This window comes from Mirounga angustirostris, unplaced genomic scaffold, assembly GCF_029215605.1.
Source record: "Mirounga angustirostris isolate CCGP_5_RB_7025 unplaced genomic scaffold, mMirAng1.0.hap1 SCAF_5, whole genome shotgun sequence".
Classification (NCBI taxonomy): domain Eukaryota; kingdom Metazoa; phylum Chordata; class Mammalia; order Carnivora; family Phocidae; genus Mirounga; species Mirounga angustirostris.
The window spans coordinates 94,078,410-94,094,327 of NW_026991713.1; the positions used below are offsets into that span (position 1 = coordinate 94,078,410).

Genomic DNA, 15,918 nt, shown 5'->3' on the forward strand with positions numbered 1-15,918 from the left:
TTCAAATTCCTTTGCTCGTTTGTAGCAAAAAATCTCAATTCCAAATCTTTGGATTGATTACTTATGAACTTTCAAATATGCTATACTATCTATCCTTTAAAATAAATTTTTCATTAGTTAGAAAGTAGATTTTCTTAAAAATATTCAAGGAGTGTTAGGATGTAGTGATATTGTACCATAGAAAAAGGATACTGAAGGCCTGGGGGTAGCTCCAGGTCTTAAGAAATTCTACCCTAAAGAATTATACATATTTGATTCCTTGGACTATGACAGTAAAATCAATGGTGACACTTAGATTGAATGTAAAGATGAACTGAGAAATTTCAAAAAAATAGGGTTGGGTTTTTTTCCATATATCAAACAAATAATATGTTTGTGTTATCTTATGAAATATCAGAATAAATTGCCAAAAGAAGTTTGTTAGTTATGGCTATGAATGCAAATTTAGTCTTTCTTTTACCTGTTTCTAAATTTAATTTTTTTCAGGTGTAAAGGACAAGTGTAAGAAGACAACTTGTGTGTGTATTACACTTGCAATATTTTTAATTTTTAATATTATTCTAATTGTATTAGGTGAGTAAATTACACTTTTTATTTCTTTACTTATTTTTTTCTTTTGAATGATCATTTTCTTTTCTGCCTCAATCATGATTTTTTCTCATTATTCTTACTCTTTTCCCATTATTTGTGATTTAATGAGTATCAATGAATGGATTATTATGAATTACATGACCTATGTAAAGTATTGGGAGATGCAAAAATGATTAAGAAAAAATCATTCACCCTGATAATCTCCCATTCCACCCAACATTCCCAAAGCAGTGGCAATCACTACTTTGATTTCTGTTGCATAGGTTAGTTTTGCCCATTTAAAATTTTTTCTATAAGTAAGATCATACAATTTTATGTATTCTTTGCATCTTTTCTTTGTTCCATATCATGTTTGTATGATTCTTCCATGTCATAACATGTAGCAGAAGTTCATTGACTCATTGTTGAAGGGGGTTGAAAAAACTTCATGCAAAGAGCCAGATAGTAAATAAATTTGGCTTTGTCAGCCTTACAGTCTGTGTTGCAAGTACTCCATTCTGCATTTGTAGTGAAAATAGAGCCACACATGATATATAAACACTTGACCTTGCTGTGTTTCACTAAAATTAAACATGGAAATTTGAATATTGTATAATTTTCATGTGTCACAAAATATTACTCCTCTTTTAATTGTTTTGATTTTCTATTATTTATTATTGTGTCGATTATTTTTAAAATGTAAAAACATTTTTAGCTCTGATTTTGGCCTCAGGGTGTAGTTTTCGGATCCTCGCTGTAGAGTATCTCATGCTATATATTAATTTATTAATCACTCTACTTTTGATGGACATTTGGACACATTTTGACTACTGCAAATTATGCTGATTTGAACACCCTCATACTTTTAGACTTTTAGTGAATAGTGGGTATCGTTTAAGATATACTTATGAGAAGAATTAGTAAACCATGGAGTATGTGTAGGTCAGCTTTAGTAAATAATTCCATAGATTGTAGATAATCTAGCCTGAAGTTTATGACATACTGGTTGTTTAACATTGGGTCAACACTTTGTTGTCAGTTTTACCTATTTTAGCCATTCTGATGAGTGTGTGTTAATACCTTATTGTGACTTTAGTTGACATTTTCCTGATGACCAATACTGTTAAGCTCCTTGTTGTATTTATAGTTTAGTCGCAGTATTTTGTGACGGGTATATTCAAATACTTGGTCCATATTTTTATTGAGTTAACTTTGTTTTTTGTTTTGTATTTCTATTGTAAATATCTTCTACTATATAAATATAAGTATAGTAAAAAATTTTTATGAAGCTTACATTTATTTTCTATATGATGTCTTTCAATAAAGGGAAGTTCTTAAGTTTTCGGTAGTTTTAATTTTTTAAATTTTTTCTCTCTTTTTACTATGTTTTACATCCTGTTTAAGAAATTTACTGTACTCCACATGCATGAAGATATTACTCTAGAGTTTCCATTGTAACATTTATTATATTTTTACTAATTTCACACCCAGAACTATAACGCTTTTGAAATTGATTGTTGTGTTTGGGTATAATGTCAAATGTATTTTTCTTCATTCAAATAGCCTTCTGATCTGAAACAATTTATTGAAAAGTCCATAGTTTACTTTACAGTTCATTCCTGGTATTGTGCATCCTGAATTTGGAAAAATGTATAATGACATGTACCCTTCATTATATTATCCTACAGAGCATCTTTACTGCCCCAAAAGACTTCTGTGCCCCATGTATTCATCTCTCCTCAAACTCCAGCCACTGGCAATCACTAATCTTTCTACTGTCTCCATTGTTTTGACTTTTCCAGAATGTCATACAGTTGGAATCATATAGTATGTAGTCTTTTCAGACTGGCTTTTTTCACTTCTAATATGTATCTAAGGATCCCTTGTGTCTTATGGTTTGAGAGGTTTTTGTTTGTTTGCACTGAATAATATTCCATTGTCTGATGTATCACAGTTTATTTATCTATTCACTTACGGAAGAGCATCTTGATTGCTTCCAAGTTTTGGCAATCATGAATAAAGCTGCATGAACAACCATATGTAGGTTTTTGTGTGGACAGAAGTTTTCAACTCCTTTGGGTAAATACCAAGGAGTGCACTTGTTGGATTGTATGGTAAGAATGTGTTTAGTTTTGTGAGAAAACTCCAAATTGTATTTCAAAGTGCCTGTACTGTTTTGCATTCCCACTGACAATGGATGGAAGCTCCTGTTACTCCACCTCCTCGCCAGCATTCAGTATTGTCAGCGTCCTGGATTTTGACCATTCTAATAGGTGTGGAGTATCCCATTATTGTTTACACTGGCATTTTCCTGATGACGTGATGTGGAGCATATTTTCTTATATTTATTTGCCATCTATATATCTTCATTGCTGAGGTGTCTGTTCAGGCTTTTTGACCATTTATTCATTTATTAATTAGGTTGTTTCTTTTCTCATTGTTGAGTTTTAAGTGTTCTTTCTATGTTTAGATAACAGTCTTTCATCAGATGAGTCTTTTGTAAATACTTTCTCCCAGTCTGTGGTCTGTCTTCTCATTTGCTTGACATTGTTTTTCACAGAGCAAAAGTGGTTAATTTTAATGAAGTACAGCTTATCAATTATTGCTTTCATAGGCTGTGACTTTGGTGTTGTATCTAAAAAGTCATCACCTTATCCATGGTCGTTAAGGTTTGCCTCTATGAAATCTTCTAGAAATTTTTTTGCTTCGTTTTGTGTTTACATTTAGTTTGTTTTTACATTTACATTTGTTTTTAGTTTAGTTTTGTGTTTACATTTAGGTTTTTTATATGTTTTGAGTTAATTTTTGTGAAGGATGTAAAGTCTGTGTTTAGACTCATTTTTTTGCGTGGACTTGTGAATGTCCAGTTGTTCTAGCACCATTAGTTGAAAAGACTGTCTTAGCTCCATTATATTACCTTTGCTCTTTGTCCAAGTTCAGGTGACTACATTTGTGTGAGTCTATTTCTGATCTTTCTTCTCTATTACATTGATTTATTTGTCTATTCTTTCATTGATACTACACTGTCTTAGAGATTACTGTAGCTTTATAGCAAGTCTTGATGTTGGGTAGTATCAGTCCTCCAATTTTATCTTCTCCCAAATTAAGTTGGCTATTCTGTACTTTTTGCTTCTCAATATAAATCAATATAAATAGAACTAGTTTATTGGTATTCATAAATAACCTGCCTAGATTGGGATTTCATCAAATCTATGGCTCAAGTCCAGAAAGAACTAACATGTTGACAATATGGTGTCTTCCTAATTATGAACATAGAATGTCTCTCTAAAAACTATTTAGTTCTTCTTTGATTTTGTTCATCAGAGTTTTGTACTTTTCCTCATATAGATAATATAGTATATATTTTACTAGATTTATACATAAGTATTCAATTTTGGGGGGTTCTAATGTAAATCATATTTTATTTTTAATTTTAAATTACACTTCTTTATTTCTGGTACATGGGAAAACAATTGACTTTTGCATGTTAACCTGTATCCTCCAACCTTGCCATGATTATTTATTAGTTCAAGGAATTGGGGTTTTTTTTACTTCTTTCAAATTTTCTACAGAACAATCATGTCATCTCTGAACAAAGGAATTGTTTTGTTTTGTTTTTTAGTTTTTTCGGATTTTCTATAGAACAATCATGTCATCTCTGAACATCTCTCCTTTCCAATATGTATGCCTATGATTTCCTTTTCTTGCATTATTGCATTACACAGAACTTTTAATATAATGAAAAGTAGTGGTGAGAAGGGAAAGCTCATTCTAGTGGGAAAGCCTCCAGTTTCTCACCATTAAGTATTATATTAACTGTAGGGTATTTTTGTAAATAGTCTTTATCAAGTTGGGGAAGTTCCCCCTCTATTCCTAGATTCCTGGGAGTTTGTGTCACGAGTGTTAGGTTTTTGTCAAGTATTTTATTCATAGGATCATGAATCATGTGATTTTTCCTTTATAGCCTGTTGATGTAATAGATTACATTAATTGATTTTCAAATGCTGAACCAGCCTTGCAGATCTGAGATAAATCCCACTTTGTCATGGTATATAACTCTTTTTATATATTGTTGGATTCAATTTGCTAATATTTTGTTGAGGATTTTTGTATCTATGTTCATGAAAGATACTGGTCTGTAGTTTCCGTTTCTTATATCTTTGTCTGGTTTTGGTATTAGGGTAATGCTTGCCTCATAGATTGAGTTAGGAAGTAGCCCATCTGCTTCTATCGTCTGAAAAAGATTGTAGAGGATTAGTATAATTTCTTCCTTAAATGTTTGGTACAAATCACCAGTGAACCCATCTGGGCCTGGTGCTTTCTGTTTTGGGATAGTACTAATTATTCATTCAATTTCTTTAATAGCCTATTCATATTGTCTGTTTCTTCTCATTTGAGTTTTGAAAGATTGTGTTATTCAAAGAATTGGTCCATTTCATCTAGGTTATCAAATTTTGGGTCACTGAGTTATTCATAGTATTCCTTTATTATCCTTTTGATTTCCGTAAGATCTGTAGTGATGTCCTCTTTTTCATTTCTGATATTATTAATTTGAGTCTTTTTTTTTTTTTCATAGTTAACCTGGGTAGAAGATTTTATTGTTCATCAAAAAACAAGCTTTTGATTTTGTTGATTTTCTTTGTTAATTTCCTACTTTCAATTTCATTTATTTTTGCTGTAATCCTTATTATTTATTTTCCTCTGTTTAGTTAAGTTTAATTTTCTCTTATTAGTTTTTAAGATGAAAACTTAGATGATTGATTTTAGATCTTTTTCTTTTCTAAAGTATGCTTTCAATACTATATATTTTCCTGTAAGCTTTGCTTTCACTGCATCCCACAAGTTTTGATAAGTTGTGTTTTTATTTTTCTTTAGTTCAAAACATTTTCAAATTTCTCTTGAGATTTCTTCTTTGGTCCATGTGCTATTTAGACCTTTGTTGTTTTATCTACATGTTTTGGGAAATCTTTCATCTATCTTTCTGTTATTGACTTCTGGTTTAATTCCATTGTGATCTGAAAGCCGACATCATATGATTTCTTTTCTTCTAAATTTGTTAATGTGAGTTTTATGTTAATTATTAATTTAAATAACTTGCCAATCTTCATTTAGAAGTTTATGTAAGCATTCAGATTATCTGCAAATAGAAATGCTTTTATTTATTCTGTTGAAATTTTTATAACTTTCAGTGTATTGCCTTATTTTACTGGATTGAACTTCCAGTACAAGGTTGAAGAGAAGTAGTTAGGGTTGCATCCTTATCTCTTTCTTAAATCCATGAGAAAGTTTTAAAATATTTTTCCATTAAGAATGGTTATTTGTAGGGGCACTTGGCTGGCTCAGTCAGCTGAGCAACCAACTCTTGGTTTTGGCCCAGGTCATGATCTCAGGTATTGAAATTGAGCCCCATATTGGGGCTCCTCACTCAGCATGGAGTCTGCTTCTCTCTCTCCCTCTGCCTCTCTCCCTGCTCATGCTCTCTCTCTCTGTATCTCTCTGTGTCAAAAGAATACATAAAATCTTAAAAAAAAAAAGAAAAAAAGAAAAAGGTGTCAAATTACATAAAAATAAAAATAAAAAATAAAAAGCTTCTGCAAAGAAAATAATCAACACAACTAAAAAGCAAACTATGGAATGTGACAGGATATTTTGCAAGTGACATATTCAATTAAGAGTTAGTATCCAAAATATATAAAGAACTCATAAATCTCAACACCCAAAAAACAAATAATCCAATTAAAAATGGGCAGGAGACAAAAACAGACATTTCTCCAAAGAAGACATACATGTGGCCAACACACACCTGAGAAGATGTTCATTATCACTTATCAGGAAAATGTAAATCAAAACTACAATGAGATATGCCCTCACACCTGTCAGAATGGTTAAAATCAACAACACAAGAAACAATAGGTGTTGGTGAGGATGTGGAGAAAAGGGAATATTCATGCATTGTTGGTGGGAATGCAAACTGATGCAGCCACTTCGGAAAACAGTATGGAGGTTCTTCAAAAATTTAAAAATAGAACTATCTTATGATCCAGCAATCACACTCCTGGGTATTTACCTGAAGAATATGAAAACATTAATTCAAAGGGTACATGCACCCTTATGTTTATAGCAGCATTATTAACAATAGCCAAGATTGGTGTGGAAGTAGCCCTTGTGAACCATCGACAGATGAATGGATAAAAAAGATGTGATATATATATATATATACAATGGAATATAATTCAGCATGACAAAGAATGAAATCTTACCATTTGTAATGAGGTGGATGGAGCTAGAGAGTATAATGTTAAGTGAAATCAGTCAGAGAAAGACAAATACCATATGATTTCACTCATATGTGGAATTTAAAAAACAAAACAAACAAGCAAAGGGGAAAAAAGAGAGAGAGAGAAATCAAGAAACATACTCTTAATTATAGAGAACAAACTGATAATTATCAGAGGGGAGGGAAGTGGGGCATGGGTTAAATAAGTGATGAGGATTAAGAAGTGCACTTGTGATAAGCATGGGGGGATACATGGAAGTACTATATTGTACACCTGAACTAATATAACAATGTATGTTAACTAACTGGAATTAAAATTGAAAAAAAGAAAAAGGTGTTAAAAGTTTTACCTTCTAGGGGCGCCTGGGTGGCTCAGTTGGTTAAGCGACTGCCTTCGGCTCAGGTCATGATCCTGGAGTCCCTGGATCAAGTCCCGCATCGGGCTCCCTGCTCGGCAGGGAGTCTGCTTCTCCTTCTGACCCTCCCCCCTCTCATGTGCTCTCTCTCATTCTCTCTCTCTCTCAAATAAATAAATAAAATCTTTAAAAAAAAAAGTTTTACCTTCTATAGGTACTTGGCATCAGATGACTGTAGGTGATAATTTGTTTTATCTTCACATACCATAGATCACCAGCATCCCATTTATGACTGGTGTTTGAATCAATGCCTTTAAAATGAATCATGTGGACAATAAATACCGTATCTTATCCTTAAGGTTTTGTTCCTTTAGACCCACTTTTGGTACCCAAAACTGATTCACTCTGGGTGCCTTCAGGAAAATAGACACTGAAAAATGTTACAAGAATAGGACTTTAATATGGGATTTAGGAATAACATCACTGTGGAAGTAGTTGAGGAGTGATGGTCTGGAACGCTGTGTAGCTGGAGGAGAAATAGTCACTAATGATTTTGGCTTAAAGTGCTAATGAGTTTGTAGAACCAAAGATTAAAGGAAAGTCTAAAAATACATCTAGCTGCCAAGACTACCAAAGGCAAACTCATTAAAAGGCCTGTGAAGTTCCTATGCCCTAGGTCTCCCAGGATAAAAGTTTCTGCTTTACTTCCACCTTCAAAATCTCATGTGGGTTCTTTTCAGCATCTAACTCAGAGCCATACAGTGATAGTGGTACTTAGTTGACAATAAGCAATCAAACACACATATTGTTAATTATATATTCTGTTTTATTCTTTTAATTGCTTCCTTAGAAATTAAAACATGTGTCCTAGATTATAACAGTCTAATATAAATTAGTATTTTTATTACCCCCAGACAATGCTAGGATTTTGTTATATTTCACTTACCCAAAAGTTATATAGGTGACTTAACACAAGTAAAATCACACTGGTAGCCCTATGAAGGATCACAAGTTGAAGTTGAAAGGAATATCAGTGTCCTGTCAAATCCTGAACTGCTGTCATTTAACCTAACATGAAATTTGTCTTTCAACTTGTTGCATGATAGATATGCAATTCTGGTCATGATCAAAAACTTACATCACAATCTTGTCTTTCCCCATTGATCTCAAAATACAGAGGCGTATTATTTTATCTGGCCCTTAATGTATGTGTTTGTCTCATTTCCACTTTTAGTATTTACGAGTACTCAGGATTCCTGCCCAGATGATTGGATTAGTTTCCAAAACAAATGCTATTATTTCTCTAAAGAAGAAGGGGATTGGAATTCAAGTAGACACAACTGTGTCACTCAACGTGCTGACCTGACTATGATTGACACTGAGGAAGAAATGGTAATTTGATACGCAATTCTTATGCAATTTCTTAAGTAGGGGCATTGGGAATATTCAAATGGTAATATGATTTTTAAAATTTTTCACATGTCTGTCTATGCAGAAGATTTTTAGAACACGCCATGTGAGATGCAGTTGAAAAACTTGGTGATGTTTGGTTTGAATAGTGTAAGACTTTTATCAAGTAGTAGACTTGACAGGTATCTTTGTATTTTAAGGAGTATAAATAGAAGAACTTGATAATATTTGGAATCCTTTTAAAAGTCAGTACTCCATAAAGACAACTGTTTTAGGAAGGATGGGATTCTCCAATCTACCCCCTTTGAGGAAACTTCTTCTGACTTAGTCCTGCTTTGCTTTCTCTGAGGTCCCGTAGCAGCTTCCATCAGAGCACTCACTACCAGTAATTGAATAGATATGTAACTGAAAGTCTTAGACTGAAGCATGAGCTTCCACTGAACACACACTATGTTTTATTTGAAGTTGCCACATTTGCTATACCATAAAGGCAGGTACAAATTAAAAGCTTAATGGCCCTTTTTAAAATAAATATTGATTTACATGGCAAAAATCCTATATAAGTAAAGGAAATATCCTAGAACTTTAACAAAGGATTGTGAAACTACATACTTCTGCACTTGTGAAATCTGTTCTTCCCCTGAATCACTTATGTGATAAACATACATTTTTACTCTTGTTTAGTTTCTTTAAAAGTTAAGGGTCAAGATATGATTTCACTCATATGTGGATTCTAAAAAAACCAAATGAATAAACAAACAAAAAGCAGAATCAGACTTAGAAATACAGAGAACAAACTGATGGTTGCCAGAGGGAAAGGGGTGATAGGATGGGCAAAATGGGTGAAGGGGTGTGGGGGGTACAGGCTTCCAGTTATGGAAAGAATAAGTCACAGGAATAAAAGGCACAACATAGGGAATACAGTCAATGATATTGTAATAGCCTTGTATAAGTGACAGATGGTAGCTACACTTGTGATAAGTGTACCATAATGCATAAATTTGTTGAATCACTATGTTGTACCCCTGAAACTAATGTAATATTGTACATCATCTATACTCAAATAAAAAAAATAGGTAAGGGGTCAATATAAGCAGTAAGATAACTTGAATAATTTGCAGTTAAGTGTTTAAAATGTTAAGCAGCACAGCACAGCATTTAAAATTGTTAAAAGAGAATTCTCTTAATTCTGTGGTCAATAAAATACATTTACGTAATCTGCGCAAAGATTGGTTCAAATTTAAATGGATGTGAACCAGACAGGGACAATTTATAGTGCAAGAAAACTCAACTATTTTGGTTAAAACAAAAGGTATAGAAATCCAAATAAAACAAAAAACTAGGTATGTGAACAGTAGACACAGCAAATCAAGGAAGATGCAGACTCGAATTAATAGGAAGATCTTCTGTATGTAGTCAGTAGTTTCACTGCTGAATGTTGCAAGACTTTTGCAATGAACATTCTGAAAAATTCTTAAATTGTCCTTTATAGTTCCTCTTGGGGAAAAATGTCTAAATTTGCAACAAGATGGAAATATAATGAGTGCTAGTAAAAATTTTGAGAGGTAAAGAATTAACAAGGCAAATATTTTAAAAATCTTCACTTATAAGAATCTTGTCAGCAAAGGCTGACAAAAATAGTGAATATCATAGAACACAAAGATCAAAGCATACCAAAATAATTAGTTTTGAACTTAAGAGAAGTCATTAAACATATCAGTTAAGAATGATCGTACTCTTTGAATCAAGAAAAGAGACTTTGATCCTACAATTTCCTGATATATTTTGGAAGTCATAGATTCCTATATTTACTACATAATCTGGGCAAAATTTAAGTGACAAGCAAAATGAGGAAAAGCTGTCTGTGAAGGAGTGATAAAAATAATATATAGAAGAATTTTAAAGGACTGTTTATTTAAAACAACTTAATTAAAATATTATATATGTTTACTTAAATTACAAAATGTTTTCCTTAGTTAAAATGGGATATAGCTTGTTTCATGAAATATTTTTCATATTTACTTCCACTTATGTAAAGTTATCTTGCATCTTTAACAAGAAGCCACATGGGTATTCTTTTAGTAAGCAAATAATAATTAACATTTTTCTTAGGACAGGCTTTAGGAAACTTACATCCCTGTTCCCTGTCACTAAGACCACAACTACTGAAACTCATCCAATTTTCCCAGTTATCCAATAACATATACACTGTTGGTTGTCAATACATTTATCCTTTCTCACATTTTTCTCTGCCTTCAGGCAAGCTCTTCCCTAAGCCTAGAATATGAATTGTCCTCTTCTTTCTTGTTGTCTGTATTTATTATGGAATATTCTATTCTTCCCCTCCAGATACACCTCTTAGAGCACATCCTATATGCAAGTGCCTTATAAAGATTCAGATACTTCTGTCTTATAAACTAAAATTTCACTTTGTATTTATTACAGTCACATTCTTCTCCTTATCCAGGAGGATATTTTCTTTTTTTTTTCTTTTTTTCTTTTTTTTCTTAAAGATTTTATTTATTTATTCATGAGAGACAGAGAGAGAGAGAGAGAGGCAGAGGGAGAAGCAGGCTCCCAAGGAGCAGGGAGCCCGATGCGGGACTCGATCCCAGGACCCTGGGATCATGACCTGAGCCGAAGGCAGACGCTTAACCATCTGAGCCACCCAGGCACCCCAGGAGGATATTTTCTAACTCTATGTTTACATAAGTTTCTTCTCTATAAATGAAACCCTGTGAATCCAGGGACAGTGTTTAATTAATCTGTTCTTTTATAAACCCGAAGCTTAGCTCGATGAGTTAATTTTTTTTTTCAAATAAATTTATGAAATGCTGCAGAAAATGGTATATTAAAATGTCAAAAGTTATTATTAGTGTCACTGTTATAGACAGGAATGGACCATAATGTTGTGAACTTATCCCTTATATCTATCATAAAATTGAAACATGGAGTGATACAATGTCAAGTTTGTGGTTTCCCAGATATTTAGTGGCATAATAGACTCAGTGACTTTCTGTATATAATTGTGTGGTTAAAAAGGCTCCAAGCAGCAAGAAATTTCAACACTGAATGAATAAGGAGAGAAGGAGAAATATGAAGATAAAATTATATTTTTCCCCTGAATGATCTCTTTAGAAATAGAAATTTGGGGCAGAAAAATAAAATTTGAGAATTAAATTCTAAAGGAATTGGATATACGGAGGGTGTGTGTCTGTGTGTGTGCCCATGTGATCCTTTTGGGAGAGAATTTGAAGTAAAATATAACATTAAAATCAGTATAGTAGTATTTACTGGGAAGTGGAAAAACATTATAATAAGTATCTGATGATTAGAAAGGCTGTGTAAGAAGTCAGTTGCAAACGCTGGCTTTCTGGGAGTTTACGGTATTAAAATCCTGGAGGAATAGATTTGCATATTGAATATCTATCAATTTGGAATCAAAAAGTATCCTAAAGAAAACTTATCTCACATCTTTGTTTACAAGTAAGAAAACTAAGGGTCAGAAGGTAAAATGCTTTCTCAAAATCCTGTTGCTATTTTCTGGTGAAGCAGGAGTTGAACATTTGTTGCCTTGCTCCTCACAACCTGCAAAGCAAGGGATACACAATAGGTTGTAGTAAAAACTAAAAAATATATAAAATTTATTTCATCTCTAAAGGCATTTCTTAAGCGACACAAATGCACTTCTGATCACTGGATTGGGCTGGAGATGACAGAAAATCAAGCAGGACGATGGGTAAATGGAACCATATTTAACAAATGGTGAGTTTCTTTCTTTGGGGTATTATTTAAATTTAGATAGCACAGTCTTCTCCAAAACCTTTGCATTAGCTGCATTTCTCTAGAGCCCAAGGTTTGGGTGTGTGTTGGAAAAATGAGAGGGAAAACAGTATCATGTATTGAGATTAGTTCCAAGAATCAACCAGGGAGGTTGGAAATCAGGATATAAGAGGGAAGATCTTAGTTGGTTATTTTGAAAATAAAGACCGGTGATTCATAAACACAGACCAAAAAAAAAAGAAAAAAATCCAAAAAACATTTGCCTGATTTTAACCTATATTCTCCAATTTATATCTATTCTTCAAACTTCATGCTACCTGTTTGTTTACATCTTTTACAGTTCAAGTTAAACTTGTTCATTTTTACCTGATTTTATTTGGCCTTCATATCTTCCACTTTGCAACATTTACTGCACAAATGACCTCCACATAACCACCCTAAATGGTGACTGCCAGCCACTTAGCCACTTAGTTTATAATAGAATTTCTCAACAGCAACACAACTGACATTTTGGGCTGAATAATTCTTTGTTGTGGGGAGGGGGTGCTGTCTTGTGCATTTTAGGATGTTAGCAGCATCTCTGGCTTCTACCTATTAGGCAGTCCTCCCCCCCCTCCACTTATGACAACCTAAAATGTCTCCAGATGTGGCCAAGTGTGTGTTGGGGGGTGGGGTGGGGAACACAAAGCAAAATCGCCTTTTGTTAAGAACTATTGGTTTATATAAACTGGTAGTTCCACTGATTACACATAACTATCTTAATGTCAGTTTAACAGGTATAAATTCTTGGAAGAGGAACTCTTATGGTCTGATTTGGTAGATATCTTCCCCTTAGCAAGAGAGGACACTGCCACAGCACACTTTTTCAGGACTCTGGACAGATATTTTTTTAAATGGGGTCATTGAGCAAATGAGAAATCACAGGATTTTTTTGGTACATGGTGTTTAATCCCTTTATCGTAGGTTTTCTGTGAGAGGAAATGAAAAATGTGCTTACCTCGATGATGATGGTGCAGCAACAGCTAGATGCTACACAGAAAGAAAATGGATTTGCAGGAGGAAAATGCACTAACTTAATGTTTCCATAGTGGAATTGCAACATTGGTACCATGATTTTTGTAATTCTTTTTTTCTTTCCCTCTGTATAAGTTAACTTTCAACACTTCACTGCTTTAATGTTCTAGCTTGATAATACATCTTGATAATTGTCAAAATAATTTCCTTCAACTTATTTTTCTACTTTTCAAGGCCTGGATCTTTTCTGTATCAATTTTAGAAGACTCCTGTAATTAATTTCACAGGACCTATAGATCAATTTGGAAAGTGTTGTATTTATAATATTATTTCTTATTCATTTATAATATATATCTTATATTGGTGTTTGTCTTCTTGTATGATTTATAGTTTTTCTAACCAGTCACTGCATGTTATTTATTATATGTGTCCCTATTAAATGTATCTGATGTTTATGCTGTTGTAATTATGTAATTTTATTATTTTTTATAATAGTTACTTTTATATATGGAAATGTAATTCTTTGTGTTATTCTTCTCCTGTTCAACATATATTCTGAAAGCTCATAATTCTAATAATTTGTGGATTCTTTTAAATATTGTAAAACATAGCACCTAATAATAAGTTTTATTTTTTTCTTAGAACTATTACTTAATTTTTGTATAATTAAAATGTGTAGAACTGCCAAGACAATATTGGCAGTGAACATTATTAATTTGTTTCACATTTTAAAGAAAATTCTTCTAATATCTTCTTTTTTAAAATATTTTATTTATTTATTTGAGAGAGAGAGAGAACAATAAGGAGAGAGGGAGGAGCACACTCCCCACTGAGCAGGAAGCCTGACATGGAACTCAATCCCAGGACCCTGGGATTATGACCTGAGCCAAAGGCAGATGCCCAACTGACTGAGCCACCCAGGCACTCCACTTCTAACATTTCAACACTATCAGTCTTTTATTTCATTTTTATGCACTTTTTTTAAGTTAAGGCAGTTCTTCTATGTTCCTGTTTCCTAAAAAAATTTTTTCAATAGAAAGGGACTTTGAATTTTCTTAATGTTTTTGTTTCCTTCATCTATTTTGATGTTCTTCCTTAATCTTTCAATGTGGTAAATGACAAAAGTTTTCTAATATTAAATAACTATTTTGAATTCCTAGATCAAATTCAACTTGGCTATGGTGTTATATTTATTCTAAGTTGATTTATTCTGATATTTATTTTTTAATATTCCTATGCCTAAATTCATTAATGTGATTGCCCTAAAATTTTCTCTGGGGGGATTATTGGGATTATTGTTTCAATAATTCAAAGAAGATGTGTTGTTTTACATTTATGGTATAAAATTGTGAATGGTAAGTTTAATATGTCTAAAAAATTAATTATTGTTCATATTTTGTGCATATTTTAGATTAGATTTAGGTTTGTGATCATCAGTGTACCCCAGCACCAATCTTTGAGAGTCACGGGAAATCAGACTCGAACATAAAGACCAGTTCAAACATTGGTGAAAATGGTTACTGGCATTCTGCTAAGGTTATTACCACAAAACAAATAAACAACACTACACACCAGCAAAGGATCATGGAGATCAAGGATAGCAATGTCACCTCAAAGGGTAACTTTTGCGACTAGGTCTGGAACAAGTTGAGAGTCAAAATAGAGTATACAAATTGAACAAAATATGAAAGTGAGAGTCCACAAAGATACAAATACAAAAATGAATACATTGAGATTCTGATGAAGAATGGGATATTTACAAAGTCTAAAAGTACCTTCTGTCAAAGCAAAAATTGCACCAAACAATATTACACAGGAAAAGACTTCATTCAATGTTATGACAATAGGGACATAGGCGAGAACTCGGTCTGAACTAAAATCTGCTGAAACAGAAGACAGCAAGGTTTTGCAGAGCTGGGGCGAGGGAGGAGATCATACACCATCTGTGTCTGCTAAACAGCTGTACCCAGAGGCAAATTAAACTTTTTCAGGTCTTCATGATAGGAGAGAGTTTTACAACTTGGATCTAGATGCCCACTGAAGTTAGCCTCCTACCTTCCCACAGAAACTAAGAAATAGAGGTGCTACTTTTCTTGATGATTACATTTCAAAGGAATGACTCTCTGGTCCTTAAGAGAGACACTTCTGGGTTGAAAAGCCTTTAAAAAGCTTTTTGAAAGATTTGCATCTCAAAGAAGCGGAGACAGAATTTCCAATTACAAGTTTCCTCAAGTAAATGGTCTAAAAATGAGGAGGTCAGGAAGAACAAAGCTTTTCTAAAATTTAGTTAAGCTGAAGGGAATGTAAAAACCATCTTGGTCACTGTCCACAAAATATTAATTAATTACAAAGGGAAAAGAGAAACTTTACAGTGAAGTCTGATAGACATCAGATTAAGCATGTGAACAAAGTCAATAGCATCAACAATGGAACAAATAAATGTGTGTGCCGTTGGAAAGGATGCAGTGAGAACTTCTCACTGTTTCTGCCAAGGAGCAGTTGAATATA

General features: G+C 33.1%; 1 protein-coding gene across 3 annotated transcripts in view; it reads left to right on the forward strand.

Annotated features, from left to right (window-relative positions):
• Positions 1-15,918, forward strand: part of CLEC2B (C-type lectin domain family 2 member B) — a 33,553-nt gene that overhangs the window by 8,370 nt on the left and 9,265 nt on the right. Inside the window, exons 2-5 of one of the 3 annotated variants that reach the window (XM_064591582.1) lie at positions 487-573; positions 8,438-8,595; positions 12,275-12,378; positions 13,360-14,800. In XM_064591582.1, the coding sequence (XP_064447652.1) occupies positions 487-573; positions 8,438-8,595; positions 12,275-12,378; positions 13,360-13,468 (458 nt within the window). In that variant the 3' untranslated portion in view covers positions 13,469-14,800. Of the gene's footprint in view, positions 1-486; positions 574-8,437; positions 8,596-12,274; positions 12,379-13,359; positions 14,801-15,918 lie in introns of those variants that run through there. The other 2 variants (XM_064591583.1, XM_064591584.1) reach the window with 2 other exon arrangements.